The sequence below is a fragment of the Trachemys scripta genome, chromosome 1 (assembly GCF_013100865.1).
Source record: "Trachemys scripta elegans isolate TJP31775 chromosome 1, CAS_Tse_1.0, whole genome shotgun sequence".
Taxonomy (NCBI): Eukaryota; Metazoa; Chordata; order Testudines; family Emydidae; genus Trachemys; species Trachemys scripta.
The window spans coordinates 131,920,565-131,944,963 of NC_048298.1; the positions used below are offsets into that span (position 1 = coordinate 131,920,565).

Here is a 24,399-nt window from a genome sequence, read left to right on the forward strand (position 1 = left end):
CACCCCATAGCCTGCACTCCCAGTCCAGAGCCCTGACCCCCTCCCGCACCCCAACCTTCTGCCCCAGCCCTGAGCCCCTCCCACACCCCAAACCCCTCATACTCATGATCCAACAGAGCTGGGAATTAACCATTTTCTTCAACTGGGTCACCAGAAAAAAAGTTTGAAAACCACTGCTCTAGATCCTGCATTTGCAATCAGTCCAAGGGAAATCCATCAGACTACACAGTTTAACCCTGTTCAAGCTTTGCCATGCAGCAGATTGCCTTGGGAAGTAGCTTCTATTGCCTCCAGTTATCACTTCCTTTTATTTGATTTAAACCTCCTGCCTATTAATTTCATTTGGTGACCCGTAGTTCTTGTGTTATGAGACGTAGTAAGTAGGGACTTAATTGCTCTTTTCCTTTAGCCCTGAAGAAGGGTGATTACCCACTTACCGACTTTAATTAGGTCTGTGATTGATCAGTGGAATAAAAGACAGCCATTAATGGTAGCCATTAACACCTTCCAGTATAACATTCTTTTAAATCTAGCACTCCCCACTGGATCCCCACACATTCAATTAATTATCTGGGGAAGCACATTATTTAGAGACTGTGACCAGTATGCTTCTCTTGTTCTCTTTGGGCCAGTTCCTGGGTCTGTCTGCACAGTGGGCAAGGGAGGAGTATGTATGCAAAAGTGGCTTAAAGCTCACCTTTGCACTCCCTGGATCCTGCTTCTGCCTCCGTGCAGGACCCTCTCCTCCAGCAAAGAAAAGGGCTGAGTTTCAAATCCTCACATTTTATTTGTAACAGGTATTCAAGCATTTAGTAATTCAGTTGCCACCTGTTTTATTTCCCTGGACGCAGGGTTGCCAGTCCCCCAAATTGCTGCAATCTCTTAGATGGAACGAGGGAAAGAGCCATGTGTCCCCAATCTTCATGCCTCCATAGACAGGGAGATCCCAAGACGTGCCCATCCAGGTGAGGAATAAGTCAGAGCAACCCAGGAAACATCAGTGGGTGAAATATAAATGTTGGGATTCCAACAAAACTGTTGTGAGTTTGCCTGTTTCTGTCTTGTCTCATCTATAGACCCGGTTAGGAATCTTCCATCAAAATGTTTTTTCAACAAAAAATGCAGTTTGCACAAAATCAACATTTTCCAAGGGAAATTTTGATTTTGCAAATATTTTTCAATTTTTTATCAGACAAATCAAAATAAGATACTTTGTTTTGTGTTGGGTCAATCCAAATATAAACATTTGAATTTGTTTACCAGTGTGCTAGCTTTTTGCTATTTTTATGTCTAAATCTTAGGCTTCTCCATGGCCAGTTATAGGCAGGAATACTCATCTGTGATCTGTTCTGCTGATTAATATTGTTATTATTAATTTATATTATGGTACAGCCCAAAGGCCTCAGTCAGGATTAGAGCTGAAGTTGTGCTGGGTGATGAAGACAGACCCTATTGCAGGGAGTTTACAGTCCAAAAGATCTTCAGCAGTGATAAAGAACATGAATAATAATAATGTGCATTTATTTAGTCCATTCCATCCTAGAGCTGTGATGTTTGTCAGGGTGATTTTAGTGACAGGGCTTGTCTACATTTAAACATGACATTGTCACTGCTGTAGTGCTTCAGTGTAGACACTACCTGTGCCAACATGAGAGGTTCTCCTATGGGCATAGGTAATACATTTCTCCCTGAGAGACAGTGAATCAAACTGTTGTATTGTGGGCCACTTTAACATTAATCTGTGTTCTCCAGAGCTGCTGCATTGCTTCATGGAAGTTGTAGTTCAGGTGTCTGATGCTGCCATTCTCTTCTGTGGGCCAGGCTCCCTGGCTGGATCGCATCTCCCATGATGCACCACAGTCTCCCCTCTGGTAGAACCACTCGAGTGCATCATGTCTGCATGTCAATTTTCATGATGCATTGCAGTTGTGAAACATGTAGGCCAGCCAGGAATCTTGTCACATAGAGGAGAATGGGTTATGCTACATGGGGATGAACTACAACTCATCTGAAGTACCACAGCAGCTCTCAAGCAGACACAGTTCAATATGGAAGCGAGCTGAAAGGAAACATTTCCATTTGGTTCAACAAACCAAACCAAAACATGTTGATTCAGAACTGTCAAAATGTTTCAGTGAAAAATATAGAAAAGAAATGTTTAGACATTTCGGAACTGAAATTTTTCTGAACTTTTTGTTCTGCAAAAAATTTCAATATTTCTGCTTTTTGTTCCAGTTCGGGACAAATATCGAAAGATCATGATTTCCTGTGGGGTGGAATTTTTGTTTTTCGATCAGCCCTAATCTCAGTATTGTAGCCAGCAGTTAAAGCAGAGGCTCTCAACCAGGGACATGCATACCCCTGGAGGTATGCAGAGGTCTTCCAGGGGGTACATCAACTCATCTGGATATTTGCCTAGTTTTACAACAGGCTACATAAAAAGCACTACCAAACTCAATAAAAACTAAAATTTCATACAGACTATGATTTGTTTATACAGCTCTATATATTATACACTGAAAAGTAAGTACAATATTTACATTCCAATTGATGTATTTTATAATTATGTGGTAAAAATGAGAAAGTAAGCAATTTTTCAGTAATAGTGTGCTGTGACACTTTTGTATTTTTAGGTCTTATTTTGTAAGCAAGTAGTTGTTAAGCGAGGTGAAACATAGGGATACAGAAGACAAATCAGACTCCTGAAAGGGGTACAGTCGTCTGGAAAGGTTGAGAGCCACTGTGTTAGAGTAACTGGAAAGCAGATGCCAATTATGGTTTAACATCAGTCCTGACAGACTGCTAGCATTCCCCCACCTAACCAGTGTACTATAGCAGAAACTATCCTGTTCACAAGTGTTGCATTGAGTTCTGAAGGTGATAAGGGACATAATCATTACTTTCTTCTATGGCTGTGAGTTCCATAGTGCTGGGCCAGCTTCTGGGGATGTTCTGGGGAAAGGTGTGACAGAGTGGGATATGTCTGTACCCAACTGTGAACTCCATTTTGTGTTTCAACCTCCATCTTGATTGTAACCTTCATTGTGACCTTCACTTTGGATTAGAACATCCATTTTGTATTAGGGTTTGACACCTAGTTGAATGACAATGGCTTTATCTACACTTGAAACTTATGCTAGCAAAGCTATGTCAGCGGTGTGAAAAAAACACACACCCTAGCTGACATAGCTAGGCTGACAAAACCGCCAGTATAGACAAAGCAGTGCTATCAGAAGAGGGCTTCTGTCAATATAGCTAACATCATTCAGGGGGATACTGTTCCTACACTGGCAGAAAATCTCCTTCTGTCAGCATATGCTGCAGCTACACTAGGGGCTGGCATAGGCTGTGTAATGTAGACATAGTCTATGGCTGAGAAGCCACCATAGAGTAGGGTGACCAGATGTCCCGATTTTATAGGGACAGTCCCGATTTTTGGGTCTTTTTCTTATATAGGCTCCTATTACCCCCCACCCCCGTCCTGATTTTTCACACTTGCTGTCTGGTCACCCTACCATAGAGCAATCATGGGCCATCGACTTTGGTTGTCTCTCAACTACTGGCCCACTGCAAGGGGATAGTGGACTCTCCACAGAAACTTGACTGGAATTTCCCAGTTGGAGCACATGGGCAAAAAGAGACAGAGGCTGTATTTAAGGGGGGAGGGCTTCTCTGAGCAAGGGGACCAACCACCACCACATGTCAGAAGCCTCTAGGCTAGAGAGCAAGGACAAGGCAGGAGGGTCTGCCTAGCCTGAAACATTGACCAGACCCTGGATTTGTGGGGTGAGATCAGAGTAAGAGAGTGAGGTGGAAGCATTGCAGGACTGTTTGTTATTTTGCAAAGATCTATAACTCTCCAGTGCTCTCTTAAGAGTAAAAGTGGCTGTGGTTAAGAAATGCCTTCGCTAAACCTGTAAGGGGCTTAACTGAGCAGCTCGGTGCCCACACCTAGATGAGGCTCTGAGGGCACATGTCAGGCCTGACCGACACCTAAAAATTAGGTTGACATAGCAACATCACTCAGGGCTGTGAAAAATGTTGTGCCCTGTGCAACATAGCTAGGTCAACTTAACCCCTCTGTAAGGCAGCTAGACAGAAGACTTATTCGTCACCCTAGCTGCTGCCTTTGGAGAGGTTGATTACCTACTTTGATGGGAAAAGTCTTTCAGTCAATGTAGGAAGCAACTACACTATGGCAGTACAGTGGCAGAGCTGCAGTGCCATAGCTGTGCCACTCCAGTGCAGACGCACTCTAAGCAACTAAGGGCTTGGCCTGGTTTGGGGTTTAAGACAGCTGCCTGCAGAGCCCCACATCCCTTGGAAGGATGGCAGGCACGGCAGCTGGGAACGGTGATTAGTCACTACCCAGACCCGGGGGTATAGAAGCATGTGGGATCCAGCAGTTGGGTCCGTTCACAACAGATTGGTGTCAGTCCAGAAGGACGAATTGGTCCAGATTGTGATAAAAAGCTCAGGTGATTTTTTTTTCTCCTGTTTTATGATCTTATCAAAGGGTCTGATTCAGCACTCATTGACGTGATTGGAAAGACTGCTTTTGACTTTGATGGGCTTAGGATCAGGCTGTAAAGTTTTCAGATTTGTGACAAACTCTTTGCAATTCTCTTGGCTGAGGTACCCTTTCCCCCAGACACAGGGATGAACCATGTCTCGATTCTCTCTTTATTCCAGCAGGTGATGGGATCATGAGTGAAAACGAGGAGGAGAATCCACCTCTTCAGACAGAGGAACTAAGTGTAGCATTGTCAGAAAAATCCAAAGGGAAAGATTCTCAGAGCCCTGACTGGGAAGATGACTGTGAGGATGAGTGGGGGACAGAAAATCAGGAGAGAAATCTTCCAGGAAAGAAATGGGGTGAATCTCCTCCCCGAGAGAGAGGTTTCAGGAAACTCAAAGACATCATTGCCCAGCAGAGGCCTCACACTGGAGAGAAACCTCATAAATGTCCTGACTGTGGGAAGAGCTTTAGTCGGAGATCAAACCTCATTCAGCACCAGAGGACCCACACAGGCCAGAGACCTTATGAGTGCCCTGAGTGTGGAAAAACCTTCAGCCTGCGCTCGACACTTACAAGACATCAGCGAACCCACCTGCAGGAGAAGCCCTATAAATGCACAGAGTGTGGGAAGAGCTTCCGCCAGAGCTCGGACCTGATCGCTCACCAGCGAGTGCACACAGGAGAGACACCGTACCGGTGTGCTGTGTGCGGGAAGAGCTTTGGGCGGAGCTCCAACCTGAGCCAGCACCAGACCACGCACATGGGGGAGAGACCCTATCAATGTGCTGACTGCCTGAAAAGCTTCCGGAGCAGTTCGGCCCTGGTGCAGCACCAGAGGAGCCACACGGGAGAGAAACCCTATCAGTGCTCAGAATGCAGGAGCCGCTTCCTGCAGAGCTCGGACCTGATCAAACACCAGCGGATCCACACCGGGGAGAGGCCCTACCAGTGCCCCGCCTGTGGGAAATGCTTCAGCCAGAGTTCCTCACTCACTGAGCACCAGAGGACCCACACCGGGGAGCGACCCTACCATTGCACTGAGTGCGGGAAATGTTTCTGCCAGAGCTCCACACTCATCCAGCACCAGAGGATCCATACGGGGGAGAAGCCCTACAGATGCACTGAGTGTGGAAAGAGCTTCTGCCGGAGCTCCAATCTGAATCAGCACCTGACAATCCACATGATAAAGAAACCTCATCCGTGCACTGACTGTGGGAGGGGCTTCAGTCAGCTCACTAACCTTATTATACACCAGAGAATCCACTCTGGAGAGACACCCTAGGACAGGGGTTCTCAAACTTTTGTATTGGTGACCCCTTTCACACAGCAAGCATCTGAGTGCGAACCTCCCCCCCCCTAAATTAAAAACATTTTTAAAATATTTAATTCTATTATAAATTCTGGAGGTGAAGTGGGGTTTGGGGATGGAGGGTGACAGCTCATGACCCCCCATGTAATAATCTCGTGACCCCCTGAGGGGTCACGACCCCCAGTTTGAGAATCCCTGCCCTCGGAGCTATGGGGACAGCTTCACGGACCTACCAGCACCAGAGAATACACTCCACACAGAAAGCTTTGCTGGCTGTCTCCCTCCTGGATAGTGGCCTACTCCAGGAGGTTCAATTCAGGGTGGGATTAGGGATATCTTCCTCCACCTTTAAGAGATTTATCAACTGGACAATGTTGCAGAGAAGGATCTGTTCTGTTTTGTTGCTTTTGCTCCACCTACTGCAGAGTGAAACTGATCAGGATCATGCCAGTTTCATTCTGCTACTGGGGAAGCCCTTTGTTGAACAGTTGGGATCTGAAGAGAGGGGTAGGTGGAGGAAAATGACAGGGAGGGTCAGAGCCAGACAGAAGTAAGTGGGAAGGTAATATTGCTCAGGGCTGTTTCCAGAGACTATCTTTATCTACAGCTTCCATGTAATATATAATATACCTTCTAGGGCAGATGTCGATAAATACACACAGCTAGGGTATATTGGCTTCACATGTGCAGAACTACTACAAAGCAGTGACTTACTGTAGCTTTCTCACGCGCTATGGAGTGGACATCAACATACCAAGGTGGTCAAACTGGGTTGGGAGAAAACAGTATCTAGTGCTTGGATCCTTCGGGGAGAAGACAAACACTGCAGTGTTCACATGAAGTACAGGCCACTAGTGAGGTAATGGGATTGTGTGAAGTCCATAAACTGGGGCCACTGTCAGGTATTTAATTCTATACTAGACATGCGTTCCATAAAGAGGCCAGAAAGTCCTCAGGTACTCAGCAGAATATGAGGAGCTGTTGTGGCCACTGCATGCGATCCCAACTCTAAATACACAGTCTTCCCCCTCTCACACCCAGTCTTCCTGATAGTAACAAATATGCATTCAGCAATGCTAATGAGCAGCAGAGGTGGATTAAGATATATTGGGGCCTGGGCACAAAGACCGTTTGTCGAACCCCCACCACCATGGAGCCACGCCCCCTGCTCCTCCCCTTCCCCCCAAGGCCCCACTCCCTGGCCTGGCCAGAAGCCGGGCCATGGTAAGAGCTGCCCAGGGAGCCTGGGACACTGTGGGGAGCCTGGGGCAGTGCACCCTGGGGGGAAGGGACAAGGGCTGGGGGCTGATCTTGGGCACCTCGTGATCTTGGCCCCCAAGTCAGGTGCAGGGTCCGGGGCTCCCCAGAGCTGCCCAGGCTCCCTGCCCCCAGCCGCAGCTGTGGCTCTGCTCCCAGCTGCACCCCCACTCACAGCCCCTGACTGTGGGCCCCAGCCCAGCTCCTGGCCCTGGCTCCTGGGGGGCAGGAGGGGGCATAGACCAGGTAAGGGGGCACCTAACTGAAAAAGTTTGGGGATCCCTGGCCTAGGGTGACCATACGTCCCCTTTTTGCCCCAGACGTTCTGACGTTTTGGGCAAAACTGGGTATTTGGCCTATTTGCTCTTGTCAACTGATCACCAGCTGGCAAGAGCAAACAGTACAAATGCTCAGTTTTGCCACAAAGGAGCTTGGGTGTGTGTGTGAAAAGTGGGGCTCAGTGGGGTGAGTGATAGGGCTTGGCAGGGGTCTGAGCAGTGGGGCCTGGGCCAGCCCTGCATGGGGGAGGAAGGGAGGAGGGCCAGCTCTGCGTGGAGGGAGAGGGGCTTGGGCGAGCTCCGTGCCATGCAGGGGTGAGGGAAAGGAAGAAGAGGCTCAGAGCAGTTACATGCCACATAGGGGGATGTCCTCAGGGGCCTTGATCCAGTGCCGTGCGGCCTTGATCCAGTGCCGCGCTGCATGGGGCAGGGACGGGGGCCCTCAGTTGTGTGCCACGCTGCACTGGGCAGGGGGGGGGGGCGCTCAGGCCAGCTCAGCGTGGGCTTGGGCAAGCAGCGCTCAGCCAGCGCTGCCTGGAGGCGGGGGGAATTGGTCACCACCCTTCCACAGGCTTCCCGCTGGGCTGGAGATGGGGCCTCAGAGGGAAGAGGAGGAGTGGGGAGGGGGAGAGAAGAGGAGCAGAAGGCAGGACTAGAGTTCCAGCCGCTGCAAATTGACCGGGCCCCCTGGGCATGGCTAGAGCCCTGCGCAGATACACGCCCTGCCCCCATCCCTTCCACTCAGCTGTCTGCGTCTCCTGTCTGGGGGCATCTGCCCACTTGAACACACAAGTGTGCCCAGGGACAGCTGTCTGCCCCAGTGGGCGGGGATGGGGGTGGTACAGCTGTGCCAGAGAGGCTGTCGGCATGGGAGGCTGGTTCCTGGGAACGGCGGCCCCACGTTCTGCTCCTTTCATTGCTGCGGTTCCCGGGAAAGCCCTGCGGTTCCACGGATACCGATTTATATCCGCAGATATCCGCATCCATGGATATAGATTTGTATCTGTGCAGGGCTATATTGACAGGCACTCTCCAAAGCACCCAGTACCGTCTCTAGTTGAGAAAATAAAGTAGCAACAATGGCAGAGCTAGACCATGTGCCACTGAATAACTTTGTAGTAAAAGACATTGTGCAGCAATACCCAAGGAATCCCTGTATAATGATCTCCTAGTAATGCCCTTCACATGGAACAAAAGGAATATATGGCCTGATTCTCCACTACCTTGTACCTCGTGTCATCATTTACATCTGTTTAGAGTGGGTGTAAAATGTTACCATTCTCACTTGGCTGGGTTTTACACTCAGCACAGGGATAAGTGGTTACACAAGGTACAAAATCAGGTCCATAATTTCCCTGGTAGATGTGGGACATGGTACATTATTCTTTAGCAAGCTATAAAAAGGGGAAGCAGAGGCAGTCTTGACACTATTGGATGCTATTGGAAATGGAGCCAGTGGTGACACTGAGCAGAGATGCTGTGGACCACAACCCAAAGTGTGTGCAGCCTGGGTGTGTCTGCACAAAGATGTGTGGTTAGTAAATCCTAAGCATGTAGCCACATTTGGTGCAGGTATAATTCATGGTAAACTGATAATAGGAGGGGGCTATAGAGTTTGTAACATTTCTAAATGCTCATTTGTTACTGTTTAAGATAAATAGAATCTTAATATTATTAATTGAAGTCTGGAGATCCTGCATTGGCATCAGCATTCCCTCAGAGCTTGCTGATCCCGAGAACACTGAAAAGTATAAAGCAACTCATTTATATAGTTCCATGTTGTTGGTTTTGTACATAATTGCTTGTACCTATACAATCTGTGCATGCTTGCACCTCTATACTTAACTATGAAGGTAGATTCCTCTTTTCAAAACTGCACTTGATTGTTGATGTAAAATACTGTTCTTTGCAACACTTAAAGTTATGCAATAAAGTAAAAGCATTGTTTCCCATGGGTTGCATTATGCTTTTTACTTCAAAACTGCAATAGGTGTTTAGCAGTGGGAAGTTTCTCCAGGGCCTCTAATTTGTTTCTATATGACACACACAAAAATACATTAAAAGAACATTATTAAGATTGCAACATAAACCACTCAAAACTTAAAAATGCCAGAATTAAGGTTGCCTGTGCAATTTTAATTCAGCCCCCTTGTGTGAATGAATTAAATTATATGCTCACATACAGTTTTTTTCCACAGGACTTCTGCCTCATTCAGTGCACAGGATGGACGGTACTCACTTTTCCCAGTCTATTCCTTCTGCCTTCCACCTCACTGTGCTAGATCCAACTCTTATCCCCTCTGCTTTTGAATTAGACAACTCCCCATGTGTCCTTGAACCCCTGGTCCCCATGTGTTCCTCCACTCCCACTCAGACACCCACTCCCCCCATCCCTATGTGGCCCTGCATCCCCCCATCTCCTGTCCCCATGTGTCTCTGTGTCCCCACTCAGTCACCCCGTCTCCATGTGGCCCGCCACCCCTTCAGCCAGCTCCCTCCCCTCATCTGCATGTGTCCCTGCACCCCCTGTCCCCATGTGTCTCTGTGCCTCCTTTCAGCCTTCCCCCTGTAGCTGTGTACCCCCTCCCCCTCTGCCCATGTGGCCTTGCGCCTCCACTCCCATTCAGCCCCTGCCCCAGTCTGTCCTCCCCCACTAGTCCTTATGAACCCCTATCTGACCCCCCACCAGCTGCACGCTGTCTGTCTCCCCATAGCCGCTGTCTCCTGACCTGGCCCAACAGGTGCTGTGAAGAAGGCAGGCTCTTTCTCTTTCCTGTCATAGCTGGGGATGGCCAGGAGCGGCTGCTGTGTTCTATGACACAGTGCCCTCTGGTGGGCAAAAGGCGGAACATCAGAAGTTATTTTCTGCTGGGAACTGCTGCTCTGTTCTAGTGCCACAGCGCCCTCTGGTGGGCTAAAGGCAGAACTGCAGCAACTTTTAAGCAGAAGCTATTTTCTGCAAAAAATTAAAAGTATACACGGCCCATGAAATTTGCGTGCATGCAGTGGCACAGAATTCTCCCAGGAATAACATATCTAGCCCCTTTTATCTTCAATGCTCCCAAAATCTTTACAGACTATATGCAGAAACGGTGTCCCTTCTTCTTCTTTTTCCTTTATGCCGCTTTTCCTGGTGAGGGTCATGGCGGAAGCATGGAGAGTAAGGAGGACGTGACCTCCCTTTCCTCCACAACAGGTTCCAGCTCCTCCTTGGGGATTACCAACTGTTCCCAGGCCAGCTGGGAGATATAATCCCTCAGAGGAAGTAGTGGAAGTGCCATTGCTCCTGCCATTCAATACTAGGATTAGACAATGATGTGGAGAATGCACGACTGGGAACAATCCAGCACTAGCTCCTGGGCAGTGGGAAAGAACTGGGCTTATAGATCCTTTCCATTTCTAGGAGATTTGGTCTAGGTTCAGTCTCTTGATTGAACACCTGTCCTTTCTCTGGGGCATAAATTGTTCTGCTCCATCACAAAATAAGTTAAATTTGGATCAGGGATAATGAACTGTGTGGCCTTCTAAACAGTCCCAGCTGGAAGCACAGACACATGTTTCCAGTGAGATTGGAACAACAAAGAGCTGTGAGATTTAGACCTTTACTTCTGCATCTTTTTCCTGAAAGCTGAATCTCTTATTGCACCCAACAGTCACCAGAGCAACGTGGACATGATGAGACACTCCCATTCACAGCACACATATTCTTGGGGACTGATGTATTGGGCCCAAGGGAAGTTATTACATTTAGCAACATTGGCTGAATTAATACAGTGAATAGCAACTCTCCCTTCAACACTTTAAGGCAAATCCACTGGCCCTCCCGTTCCCAACCCACCTTCTCTACTGGACTCGTTGGGTGATGTCACAGGGAGTTTTATGATATCATAAGCAGAGCTTGGCTGAAGTTTGGTGTTTTTCCACTTTAGTCATTATCAGAATTTTTTTTTCAAAAATTTTTTTGTGGTGAGTTCATTCCACCTCCACCTTCCTGCATATTATACAGTCCTGGACTCACAATGATACAAACCCTCCAGTCTGATCTCTCTGTGAGCTGCCCATGGTGAGGGATGGGCTCGCTCTCTAATTTCACATCCATAGTGGGTTTTTTTCAATCAAATATTTGTTGCCACAGTTTCACAAATTCGATGAAATGGTGCGATACAAGGGAAGTTATTCCAATTCCTGTTCTTCTTTTGGGATGTATCTACAGCAACACATTTCTCCACAATGAGGTTATTTGGTTCCCCAGGTATCCAGAACCTGTAAGACAGAGAAGCTGATGTGTCAGACGTATCTTTATGAGTGACCCAGGGGAAAGAGTTGTAGCTGGTGATGGAAGAGTGGTGGAAATGATAACCTATTAATCCTCCAGAGAGATTCCCCTTCTTCCCTAAAATGGATTTGTAGCTCTCATCATGATGCCCTAAGAAACCTTCCCTTTGCTGGACCAGAAACATTTAGCTCCAGTAGGTGACAGAGATCTCTCTCTGAGACACACACATATCCACTATACTGTATGTGAATCTGTTGGACTAAGAGGAGGGTGGTAAACAGCCTTTATCCCAAAAAGTACTCACACTGCCGTCTTGTTATATGGAGTCCGATCCACCCAGCACCACTGGCCTTTCTCCAGTGCCAGACCAATATAGTAATTCTCCACTTGGATGCCAATAACTGTTCTTTTTACATAATTGGAAATGAAATCCTGGATAAAAAAATTAATTTAAATTTCACTAGATGCAGTTACTGAGCAGACAGTAGCAGGCAGGAATCTCTGGGGAGTGTGAGTCTGGTGCTGGAGGTGTTGATGGCTAAGGAAGCCCAGGACTGAGTGTCCATGGAGCCAGAACTACCCACTCAAATTCAAGAACAGGTGTGTGTGTGCGTGTGTGAGGGTCTCTTCTGGGGCTGGGCACTGAATTCCCAATAGAGTCCGACCCCCAGCAAGATACCTGCTCAGTTCCCGTGTTGACCACCACCAGGTGGGAGCCCATCCCTGTACAGTTCCTCTCACTGTCATCCCAGTTCATGATATCTTTAGAGAAGTAGTAGCAGCTGGTCTGAAAGGGCTCCCAGCCCAAGGGGCAGCACGTCCAGACTCGCCCTGTGAGGGAAGAGAAATCCAAGGAGAAGGAATCATAATAATTAGAGATGGAAAATCCCTACTAGGGACATCTTTGTCATTGTCTGTGGACAATGTTGAATTGTTCCCTCCAGTTTATTCTGAAGGGTTTGACCTCTCCCAGCTGTACAGCTTTGTTTAGACTAAGATGGAAGATGTATTATTAGAAGATGTTAGCTAACACGGTCAGTAAGCCCAGTGTAGACAAGGCAAGGTAGACTAACATGTTAGCTGACATGTTCTAACCTCGTACCTTTAAATTCTCATCTGGCCAAAGCCAAAAATGACTCAGTTAATACAGATTCCATCCCTTCGCTTGGGAAGACAACCATAGTCTAATGGGTTTGGAAATGTTAGGGTTAGAGAATATTTCCTCATCCTCAACCTGAATTGGTCTTTTTCTCCTGTTATACCTTCTATTTCTGACCATTCTCAATTAACCCCTCCCCATCCTACTTGTTCACACCCCGCCTGTGCTTGAAGAACACTGCTATTTCTCTCCTTGGCCTTCACTTAGACCCTCTGTACAGACTTCATTTTCTCCTCATTATCTCCTCAGGGGTGAACCCCTCCAGCCCACTGTCACTGCTGTCAGTCCAGACCTGGGTGTAAACCAGGCCACTAGCCCAGAATGCTGACACAGGGATGATTTCCTCTCCCTCTTTTGGTGTCACTGACCTTTCCCTTCATCTCTCCCCACGACACAATGCCACTCTGCGGAACCCTGGGGCAGGGCCTTGCGCACTTCACAGCTTGGATTTCCCATGAGGAGAGTGACTGGTAAAGGAAAGAAAAAAAGAGAACGGATACAATATTTCCCTCCTCTCGCCCCCACATACAACCTGATTTCTTCTCCATCTCCTGGCCAAGAACTGTCACAGTGTGGTTGCTCCTACATGGGTTTCCTTTATTTTCATACATACAAAACCAATCTCCCATAGGAGAAGAATAGGACAGCTCAGCTTCCTTCATCTCTCTGTTGGTGGTGGGAACCAATTCTACTGACTGACTGGTGCAAGCCAATCTTTCTTGGTCAACAAGGCAAGAGAAGTGTTTGACTCACATGGGGTGGGTCAAGGTGGGTGTGACCAGGAAACAGCTCATTAACATTGTCACCCCTTGCTGAGCAGTAGCAGATGTTGGGGCCTTCAGTGTTGTTGAATATGGGTATTTTCTTAGCCTATTTACAGATGTACACTACTCCCAGGCAATTGCCTCTTCCAGAGCTCCCAGGACAAACACCAACATCACGTCCCACGAAACAGCTCTGCCCCAGGAATTAAGTCTAGTTGCACAAATTAAGGCAGAGAGAAAACTCTTGCTGTTTGCTACAGTGCCCCCAAAAGAACCTGCATCCCAGAACTAACCCTGGTACAGATCCCATCAGTTCCACAAGCATGGGAAGGCAGAGCATACTGGAGGTGAGCCACTGGCTATGAGACCGGTGTGAAAATGAAGCTTTGGGTGTTGTGAAACATTGGACAAATTCCAAGGAGAGAAGGGGCTGTATGAACAGGATGGCCTGCATCTCACAGGTGGTGGAGGGGCTAATCTTCTGGGTTGGAGACTAGCTGGGGCAGCCGGGAGGGTGTAAAACTAACAACACATGGGGGAGGATTTGGAGGGAGCAAAAACAGTACAAATGTTTAAACGTATAACTTAAAGTCAAGGTGTTGGGAACTTATTGAACTGAGATGGCAAAGAATGTGAAGAGAAGTGTTTTTTTCCCCCCCAATTGTATATGTACCAGTGCCAGGGATAATGTACAAGAGGATCTGGAAAATCTCACTGATGAGAAGAAATTTGATATAATTGGCACTACTGAAACCTGGTGGGAGACTTCACATGACTGGAATGTTAAAACTAGTAGTTATCACCTGTTTAGAAAGATCAAGTGAGTAAGAAAGATGGGGGATGGGTGTGACACTCACAGCATCCCAATGCCAGAGGGCAAGAGGGTCATTGGTAACAGGTAGTAAGTTTCAGCTGGCCTGAGCAGTTCAGTGTACCCCAGTTCACTGATGTCATAATCTGTGTCTAATAGGTGTCACGTAATATATCATTGGAAAACTAATAATTCACTGATCATTAATAGTCTTGCATGATGTAAGTACATGCTGTGTATTAAAAGTTATGAATAGATAGGCTGGAATTATATCTAAAATGTATATAAACCAGGCATGTCATGGGGATTTAGTAAACAGGTCTGCCCTAGACAAAGGAATGGGTTTGCTTCTCTGACCAGCCTGGTCATCAGGCAGAGACAATGAAGGTCTATTTACATATTAGGTAAACAAAGCTAGCAAGCTAACAAGCAGGGAAGAGAAACATTATCTGAGCTATAAAGACAATGGGTTTGAACCTCAAATGATAAGCAATGTATCAACTGATTGGGTACAATATTACTATATTATGAAAGTCTATTGATTGAGATCTTTTATGAAAGTCTATGACACACTAGTGATTAATATCAATGTGCAATGTCTGTATTAGCAGAACATAAGGGATTATGAATACTCATTGATTTTATGCTTTAAAGTGCATTTCCAAACGGAGGAAGAAATAGGTCTCTCCCAGACAGGATGGAATTTCATAGTTATACCTGTCCCCAGTGAAATTAAGCAAAGTGTGACCTAAAATAATGGAATCCCCATTTACACAGAAAATCAGCAGGGGAATGGGAAGTCCACAAGAAGGGAAGTACAGCAAAAGGTCTTCCTGCTTCTTGAAACAAGGTAGTTGAACTTTGGAAGATATAAGCCAGGACAGAAGTAATCTTTGGCATTGATCACTGGACAGACACAAGGGTCTGGGCCTCTTGCCAGCCAAGAAAAGTGGATCCTTCAACCAAAGGGGGTGGGTTTGAAGTCTCTGGGAACTGAATATAGGTGAGATACCTGCTTAGGTGAAGATTGTACCTTGCTAGATTAAGTTTTAGGATTTAGATATGTGTTTTCATTTTTATTTACTTGGGATCTTTTCTAACTTTCTTCCTTTTGCTTAGCATCATTTAACTTATGTCTTATTGTGAATAAATTGGTTTTATTTTTATTATAAACCAACTCTGTGTTGCGTTTGAAGGGAAGGCTGTATTTATCCCAGTTAAGTTAATAAGCTGTAATGTACCTTTCTCTCTTTAAAGGAGCAAACAGCCCTTATTATTTTCCTGAGTTATCCAAGAGAGAGCTAGGTACTTCAGGGCACACAGGTTTGGGAAAAATTCGGGATGGGGGTGTGTTAGGGTCACCCTGCAAGTAGTAATCAAGGCTGGTGGAAGTTAGAGTGGGGCTATGAGGCTGTAGAAAGTCTGCTGGGGTCAGAGCTGCTGAACCCGGGGTGGCTGCATTGCACACAGACACTCAGGGTGACCTGCAAACTTGTTTTTTAAGTATATCAGGAACAAAGGAATTCCTAAGAAAGGTATAGGCCCATTACTATGTGTAGATGGTAAAACTGTTAATAATTCTCCAGAAAAGGCAGAAATATTCAATACATATTTTGGTTCTGCATTGGAAAGAAGCAGGATGATGTATTAATATCACATGAATATTATGTACTTTCCAGCTCATGAGTAACTAAGGAGAATGTTAAACAACCGCTACTAGGGATTAACATTTTTAAATCAGAAGGCCCAGACAACATGCACCAAAAAGTCCTATAAGAGGTGGCGGAGGAGTTCTCTGACCCACCGGTGTTAATTTTTAGTAAATCTTGGAATTCCAAGGAAATTCCAGAAGACTGGAAGAGTGCTGGTGTGCAATTCAATTCAATGCAAAAAGGGCAGGTGGTATCATCTGGGTAACTATGGGCCAGTTAGCCTGACATAGATCCCTGAAAAAATATTAGAAATATTGATATGGGCGTCATCTAATAAAGAATTAAGGAAAATAATAGAATGAATGCCAATGAACATGGTTTTGTGGAAAGTAGGTCTTGTCAAATAAATCTGATTTTATTTTTGGTTAAATAAGTTTGGCAGATAAAAGTAACTGTGTAGATATAATATATTTAGGGCTTTGTAAAGCTTTTTAGTCCTACATGACATGCTAATTAAACAACATGCACTGTGCTACATCAATAAAACACATGTTAAATTAATTAAGAACTGGCTAACTGGCAGATCTCAAAAAGAAGTTGTCAGTGGGGAATCATCATTGAATGGGGATATTTCTAGTGGAGTTTCACAGGGAGCAGTACTAGGCCTGATGCTATTCAACATTTTAATCAATGATCTGGAAGTAAATATAAAGGAACCTGTGATAAAATTTGCAGGTGACACAAGGATTGTCTGACTGGTAAATAATGATAGGGCCACACAACAACCAAACACAGAGACAGACCAGACTGAAGGCAGAAAGGTAAAACTCACCACACCGCACCGCAGACTGGCTCTTTTGCAGAAAGCCACAAAGGACCCAAATCACATGCTCCCCCAGCCTGCAAATAGGTCCAGGCAGGGTCGTCCCTAGGGAGGTGCGGGGCCCTGGACAAATCAGCCTGTATGGGCCCCCCTTAACATTTTTTCTACAGGTTAAATCTGGTGTGGGGAGGGAACGCCTGTGCTGGGGGGCGAGGGACAATTGAGAGTCACAGGGTATCACTTGTGCTAGGGGCGAGGGGGCCCGGAAAAGGGAGGGGTCCGGGGTGGATGGGCAATGGATGGGGTCAGCCTGACACTGGGGTATGCCGGCAGTATGCTAGGATACTGGCAGCCAGTGTGATGGCGGGCGAGCAAGAAAAGGAAATACAATGTGCGCTTCCCACCGGTGAATGCAGGCCCAACTCCTGCTGCTGGTGCCAGGCCCCCCACTAACTCTCCTGGGCCGGCTTGGCCCCCCTAGCCCCTAATCCCACCCCCTGGGCTGGCCTGGCCCCCCAGGCACCCCTAACCCCACCCTTCCTGGGCCGGCCTAGCACTCCCCGCATGATACACACACACTGAAGCGCAGGGCCCCCCCCAAAGTGCAGTGCCCTGAGCAGTCGTCCCGATTTGCCATACCCAAGGGATGGCTCTGGGTCCAGGAAATCCCTTCCACATTTAAATGATGGCTTGTAATTTTAACACAGTTTCCAATATGCCACATATACAGCATTGGCAAGACCAATACGGGGATATTGCATCGAGTTCTTTTGTCCCACATTTTATAAAGGATGTTGATCAATTGAAGAGGTTGCAGAGCGCAGCCATAAAAATTATTCAAAGTGGAAAAGAAGCCTTACAGAGAGACTTTAGGAGCTCAATCTGTTTAGCTTATCAAAAAGAAGGTGACTTGATTATACGGTCTAAGTATCTTCACAGAAAGAAAATACCAGGTACTAAAGGGCTCTTTAACCTAGTGGAGAAAGGCAGAACAAGAACCAGTGATTGTAAATTAAAGCTGGGCAAATTTAAGTTAGAAATAAGGCACTGTTTTTAAGAGAGGGTGATTATCCATTGGCACAAACAACCAAGGAAAGAGGTGGATTCTCCATCTCTTGATGTCATGATCTGGATGCTTTTCTAGGAGATAGGATTTAGTCAAACACAAGTAATTTGTCTCAATATCAGGATAACGGAGTGAAATTCGATGGCCTGGGATATTCAGAAAGTCAGACTAGCTGATCCCTTCTGGCCTTAAACTCTGTGAAAATAATTTCTTCAAAAGCTGAACAATGATTACATGACAAAAAAAGAACTTGTAAAACTGTGAATAACAGCCCCATCTGTTGACTCCTTCCACAACAGTCCTGCTATATTAATCCCAGAATACACCTCTTTGGATAGAGAGAACATATAAATTTGCTCTGACTTTTATAGAGGGGTATATCAACCAGGCTACCCTTAAATCCCCAACACTCAGGGAACTGGGAGGAGCATGTAGAGGGTGGAGCAGCTTTATAAATACCTTGAGTGACCTGATGAAGAAGCAGCAGTTAAGTGGTTAAAGTAGAACTTTCTCATGCTTAGCTATAACACAAATGTGATGTTAGGTTGGAATTAGCCGAGCTGTCCTGGTGTTAGGTAAGCAGAAAAAACATACATCCCATTTTTGAAAAAAAGTTGAGGCTTTTGTACTCAGGTAACTTGAAATTGGGCTAGTTGAACTCTGCACAGATGTATGATGATATCCTCTAATATGTTGAGCACCGTCTATTCCTATTGAACTAGGAACTGAAGGGGTCCAGTACCTTGGGGAGGGGTAAATAATGATGTCCTCAGTGAGGACAAATGATGTGAAATACATTGCCCGCTCTTTAATTTCCACAAAGGAGCAGCGTTAAGTTTTACATATTATACAAAAAGTGTCACCTCCAACAACCCCTGGCACTTCAGGGGCAGACAGTGAGGGAGGTGTATCCTCCTGAGTGACTCACACCACACCCTGCAGCACCATGACCTACAGCTCCACTGTGCCCAGCTCCCCGTATGAGAGCCTGGCCTGGCTGCATGGCTGCTCAGCCCATGCTGCTGTGGCTGAGACAGCAGGAGGGAAAGGCCCAATAACAGTGACAGAAAAATAATGAAACCTCCCACACACACAGCTGCCTTTCCTCTGGAGCCTGGGGGGCATTCAGTCTCCTGCCAAGACTGTAAAGATTCCCACCTCCAGCAGGGGTGAGTGAAGGCAGGGGGAGATCCTGTGACAGGTGTAAAAGCAAAAAAAAAAAAAACTAACAAAAAGGGAATTGCAATGCATGACAGTTTGTTTGCAAAAATCAGGCTAACTATAATCCTAATAATGCGAAATTTATAAAAGCAAAAATTATATAAAGCAAATAAAAAAACTGTGTAAAAAGTTGTTGCAACCTTATGTAAATAATATGCAAACAATATAAAATGTAGACTAAAAGTCTACATAAATAAAAAAAAAACAAAATATCAAAATAACCAATGTATAAACAAAATGCAGCTATTGCTTACTATTGTCTATAACAAAAAATATAAATGCTTGCTGTAATTATTTACCTATTAAAAAACCTGCCCCCAAAAAACACAACCCTGTGTCCTAATGCACGCTCTCCCTCTATACAATTAATAATAATAATATATATATATATATATATCTTTACTATACCCAACCAAAAAAATAAAAACTATGTTTGTCTCCCACACCGCACATAAATTATAATGTGCTTCATCACACTTGCGATGGAAACCACCCAGAAACATAGGTGCTGGTGACTCAGGAGGGGAAACTTTTCTCTCTGTGTCAATAGGCAGAGTGGGGGATGGGGCAGTGGATTAACTGTAGAGGAACAGACTATTGTTCCATCTAGCTCAGCATCAGGGGGATGGGGCAGTGGATTAACTGTAGAGGAACAGACTATTGTTCCATCTAGCTCAGCATCAGGCTTCTTGCAGAGGTTGGTATCAGATGCCTCAAATGAAAATAATATATCACCATATCTAGTTACCTGTCCCACTTTGGGGTTGGGGGGCGGTGGTTCTTCCTGACCCCTACAGAGATAATTTATCCCCTAATGCCTGAGAGTTTATTACCTTTCTCTTAATTATGCTGCCCTTTTTATATCCAGCAACTGCACCAGACTTGGTTGATTCCCTGCAGCAGGCAGTTCCACAGCTTGAGTTTACAAGCCTTTTATTTTACTGATTCTATATTTACCAGCCACTATCTTACTCGAGATCCTTTTTATTTTTGTAAGATGGGAAAAAGGAAAGAAGCAGGAGGGACAGACCCCAAAGAGAGCAATGAAATCCATTCTTGTTTTATACATTTACTTTTTCTTTCCAATGCAGACAAATAAACAGAATTCAAAACCCACCCATGCAGCCATAGATGACACAGGCCTTGAGGACAAGAGCACAAACAAGAGTGACCCAGAGGCTCAGCCAGGGGCGGAGTTTCCTCTCTTCTGTGGGGGCTGAAATACATAAGGTAAAAGCAGGAATCACACACCCTTCCCAAAGATAAAATTTCAGGAGAGCCCAGGAGGCCCAGTAACCCCTGTTTTCCTGATTCCAACACAGTGTCCTGAGACAGAGGTAAGGAATTTTCCTAGAATTACACCTGGACCCAGAAGCCTGTAATTAAGTGGCTCAGATACAGGAGCTGGGATTAGTGCAGGGTTCCCCAACTCTTCTCTTTCTCTTTTTTCTCTCTACCTGCAAGACTCGTCTCCCCTCCTCTTTCCCCTTTATTCCTTCTCTTGCCCATTGCTTGGTCCCCCAGCACCTCCTTTTCTCCTCATAACATCTCCCCATATATCTCTCTCCTTCCATCTCCCCAGCCTCTCCTCCTTTCTCTCATTGCATTCTCTTCCTCCACCTCTGTCCACCTCTCCCTGTTTATCCCACCTTTCCATCCTTATCTTCTCTACTTCCCTTTTGTTAATCCTCTGTACTCCTTTCTCTCTCCTCTCCCCACCCATCTTTCCTTACTCTTTAGGGATCTGGCTCCACTTTGAGCTAGGGGTGTGATTCCCAGCTTGAGGAGACATACCTGCACTAGCTTTGATCAAGCTAGTGTGCTAAAAGTAGACTGTAGCCATGGTGGCATGTGCAGCGGGAGGGCCTGATGACATACCTAGCATATCTGATGAGCACGCACTTATGGCAGCTAGCCCCACTTGCTGCTGGCCCTGCTCCAGGTCATCTATTTTTAGGGCACTCGCTCAAACAAAGCTAGTGTGGATATGTCTCCTTGAGCTGGGACTCACACTCCTATCTCAAAGTGTGGATATTTCCTCCTAGGTATCTATCTACATCGCAAATGGAGGTGTGACTGCAGCGTGGGTGAGGCATACCTGTGCTAGCTTTACTCTAGCTGGGGCAGGTAACAGTGGTAGTGGGGATGGGGTGGCGTAGGCTTCAGCACAGGCTAGCCATCCCAGTACAAGCCCACTGGGCACCCTGGGTGGCTACTTGCATTGCTAGCCTCTGCTGGGGTCCATGCTGCTGCATCTCTGCTGCAATTGTCCACACAGGCATGTCTACATGTGCTACAATTACCCCTTCATTTGCGGTGTATATGTAACCCATGTCTCTCTCTTCCTGGCCTGTTACTCCCAGGTCGGTGTTCTAAGGTGCCCGAAGGAATGAAAGTCCAGCTGAGCCCATTATATACAATTGTTTATATATGTCAGTCAAAGTTGGAGACAAATACAAATGCTACAAATTGGGTTGTTTACAGTGAAAAAATCATGACGGGTCTTCAAAGCATCTAGTAAGGTCAGAGGTTGGCATTATAATGAGCAGTAAGATTGTAGAAATGGGAGGAAATGTTTACGGTTGAAATCATCCAAATGTGTTTCAACTGGTTCAACTGACACCCCTTCTTGGACATTGTTTCTGTGGGGTCATTGAAATGGACAGAAGGTCATTGCTTTTCTCTCATAACTTCATTATCCCTCCCCAATTCCTTTGGGCCATTCTCCAGCCCTGTCACTCCCTGGCTCCATTCTCTTTATCCCTCTGTCTCATCCTTTCCAGCCATTGTTCCCCCATTTCTGTATGGTCTTTCTCCAGAACTTATCTCCGCTATCACTCCCTCTCCATTGCCTTCCCAAATCCTTATTTCAACCCATCCCGCCCTACAGAGTGAGATTAAATCCCCATTCTCACCTGCAGTTCCTGGGTTGGATTTCCCTGTTGGGCTCATGGCCTCTCCCAGAACCTCACTGTCTCCACCGGTGACTCCAGGGAATACACGTAGCCACCAGCACAAGGGGCTGTTCTATTGAAGAACAAATTGTATTCTGAGCTGGTCAAACACAAATGAGGAGCCGTAATGATGTCTGATGAGATGGCGAGGCTGAGAGCCAGAGCCTGGAGATAAATACCCCACAGAAGGGAGTAGAGGGAAGGGGAATTTTTCACACGGTCTTGTGATGGCTCATTTCAAACCAGAAGTATACATACATAAAAAGTGAAGAAAATGAAGATGGAAAAGAGGAACTATCCCCCATCGCTGAAATATTTTATTTCGAAAATATTCCTGAAGTTTTGCAACATGTAACATTGTAACATTAACCCTCTATCTGCAGGGTTTGCCCTGTGTCTGTGGGATGGGAGGGGGAATCTTTAGCCTGTCAGATCTCACATGCTATGGATTAAGCCAGTTTGATACGGGGATGGAAGGAAGTGTTTGTGGGTGCTGTGTACGGAGACTCAGTCAGAACTTCAGGAAGATCAGAATATATTATTTATTATTATAGATTCAGCTCTGCAACTTAGAGTCCGGTGTTACCGCTTAGGTGGTTGCCTCAGAAGTGCTTGCAGCTCTCCCTAATGGATCAATTCAGCTTAGCCTAGTACAGCCCTTACAGGGACATATCCTCACATCTCCCCTTTTCCAACTTATTCAACATCAGTCAAAACTATGTAAAAACAAACTATTTATATACAGTTAACTTGGCTTGTTACAACTTCAGCAATTCTCAATTAGCCAGAGGTTTTCTACACAATCTGGTTGATCTGAAGGACAACAGGACTGTATCTGCATCACTTGGTTCAGCCATCTGCTGCTCGGTTTCCTGCTCCACTTCCCTTTCCATTTCAGTCTTGGGAGTTTCCTATTATCCTCCCTTGCTTGGGGAACATGTTGTGGATGTCTTCTGTTCCTTCAGTACGTCTGCCCTTCAGAAAGGGCCACTTCCTATGACCTAGGAGCCACTGCACGAGTAACGTCTGCCTTTTGTTTCCACGGTTTCCATCATATATACAACCAGTAATGTGAGGCTCCGAAGTTTCCAGTTCTCATGCCCCTCTGTCCGATATTAAACTGGACAGGCCTGCTTTTCTAGGGTTTGCCCCCTATCCAGTGTTCAGACAAAACCAGATGTGACTTTGTCGGGAATCAGACACGCAAGGTCATGCTGGCGGAGGTGAGGCAGCGTGCTCTTAACACTGGAGCTCCCCTGTGAGGCGAGACCTTGCTTTCACCATGCAGGGGAAAGTGTATGCTGTTCCAGGAAGTACTGGCATGTGTTCTGTGAATGCGGACAGACCACCCTACTCTGCCAGAGGATGTTTTTTTGTTTTTCTTTATCAGCTTTCTTTAATCTTTTTACATCATGTTCATTTTTAACAACTTTTTCTACAAAATTAGGCAGTCTAGTTTTTAGTTTTCTCTTAAACAGAATGTCTGCAAGAGACAATCCACGGTTCAAGGATACTGCCCTATAGTTAAGCAAGCCTAAATCAGGATTTGAATTAGATTCGTTTGTTTTTTTAGTAGCTTCTTTATAATTTTTACACCATTCTCTAGTAGACTGTGGGTATCTAGGACTTGCTGTAATATGCCAGAACCCATAATATCTTGCAAAATTTTTGAATTCATATCCTGCAAATTGTGGACCGTTGTCTGACATTACCATTGAAGGAATATCATACCTAACAAATATTGATTTAATGCGTGTTATTACATGCTTTACAATGGTTTTGTCCAGTAAAGTAATCTCTGGAAAGCGTGAGTAATAGTTTAAAATCAAAACATAATCTTTACCTGCATATTTGAATATATCAATACCAACTTTATACCAAGCCTCTAAAGCTTCCTGATATACCAGCATAGGTTCTTTCCCAGGCTTAGGCTGTAATTTTTGATGTTTCACATTTCTTAACTGCTTTTTTCACCCATTTGAGGCCAACACATCTTTGACCCTTCTTTTGTATTTTTTAATTCCTAAATGTCCTTCATGAATTCTAATAAGCATGTCAGGGTGTAAGATTTTGGGAACAATTATTCAGTTTCTTTTAAAGAAAATACCACCAATCACTGAAAGTTCTTTGAAGTGAAAATATGGACTAGGTATATGGTGTCCAGGCCAACCTACTGTTATAGCTTTTATCACTCGTTGCAAGGTCTTATCATGTACTTTGGCTGCCGCAAACACAGTCCACATTTTGTCAGAGGCAGGGTAGTTTTTCTTTATAAGGTTCACATGCATATATCAGATTCAGAGTCATTTT

General features: G+C 45.6%; 2 protein-coding genes across 5 annotated transcripts in view; one reads left to right on the forward strand and one right to left on the reverse strand.

The window, feature by feature from the left end:
• Positions 1-9,310, forward strand: part of LOC117884742 (zinc finger protein 239-like) — an 11,161-nt gene extending 1,851 nt beyond the window's left edge. Inside the window, exons 2-3 of one of the 4 annotated variants that reach the window (XM_034785447.1) lie at positions 852-965; positions 4,696-9,310. In XM_034785447.1, the coding sequence (XP_034641338.1) occupies positions 887-965; positions 4,696-5,801 (1,185 nt within the window). In that variant the 5' untranslated portion in view covers positions 852-886 and the 3' untranslated portion in view covers positions 5,802-9,310. Of the gene's footprint in view, positions 1-851; positions 966-4,692 lie in introns of all 4 variants that reach the window. The other 3 variants (XM_034785436.1, XM_034785456.1, XM_034785467.1) reach the window with 3 other exon arrangements.
• A 791-nt stretch (positions 9,311-10,101) lies between these two features.
• Positions 10,102-22,258, reverse strand: LOC117870837 (C-type lectin domain family 4 member E-like). Its single transcript, XM_034758224.1, has 6 exons — positions 22,051-22,258; positions 20,253-20,351; positions 13,167-13,265; positions 12,319-12,470; positions 11,944-12,071; positions 10,102-11,626 (listed from the first exon to the last, which is right to left on the reverse strand). The coding sequence occupies exons 1-6, from the start codon at positions 22,085-22,087 to the stop codon at positions 11,479-11,481; spliced, it is 663 nt and encodes a 220-aa protein (XP_034614115.1). The 5' UTR covers positions 22,088-22,258; the 3' UTR covers positions 10,102-11,478.
• Positions 22,259-24,399: the final 2,141 nt, after the last annotated feature.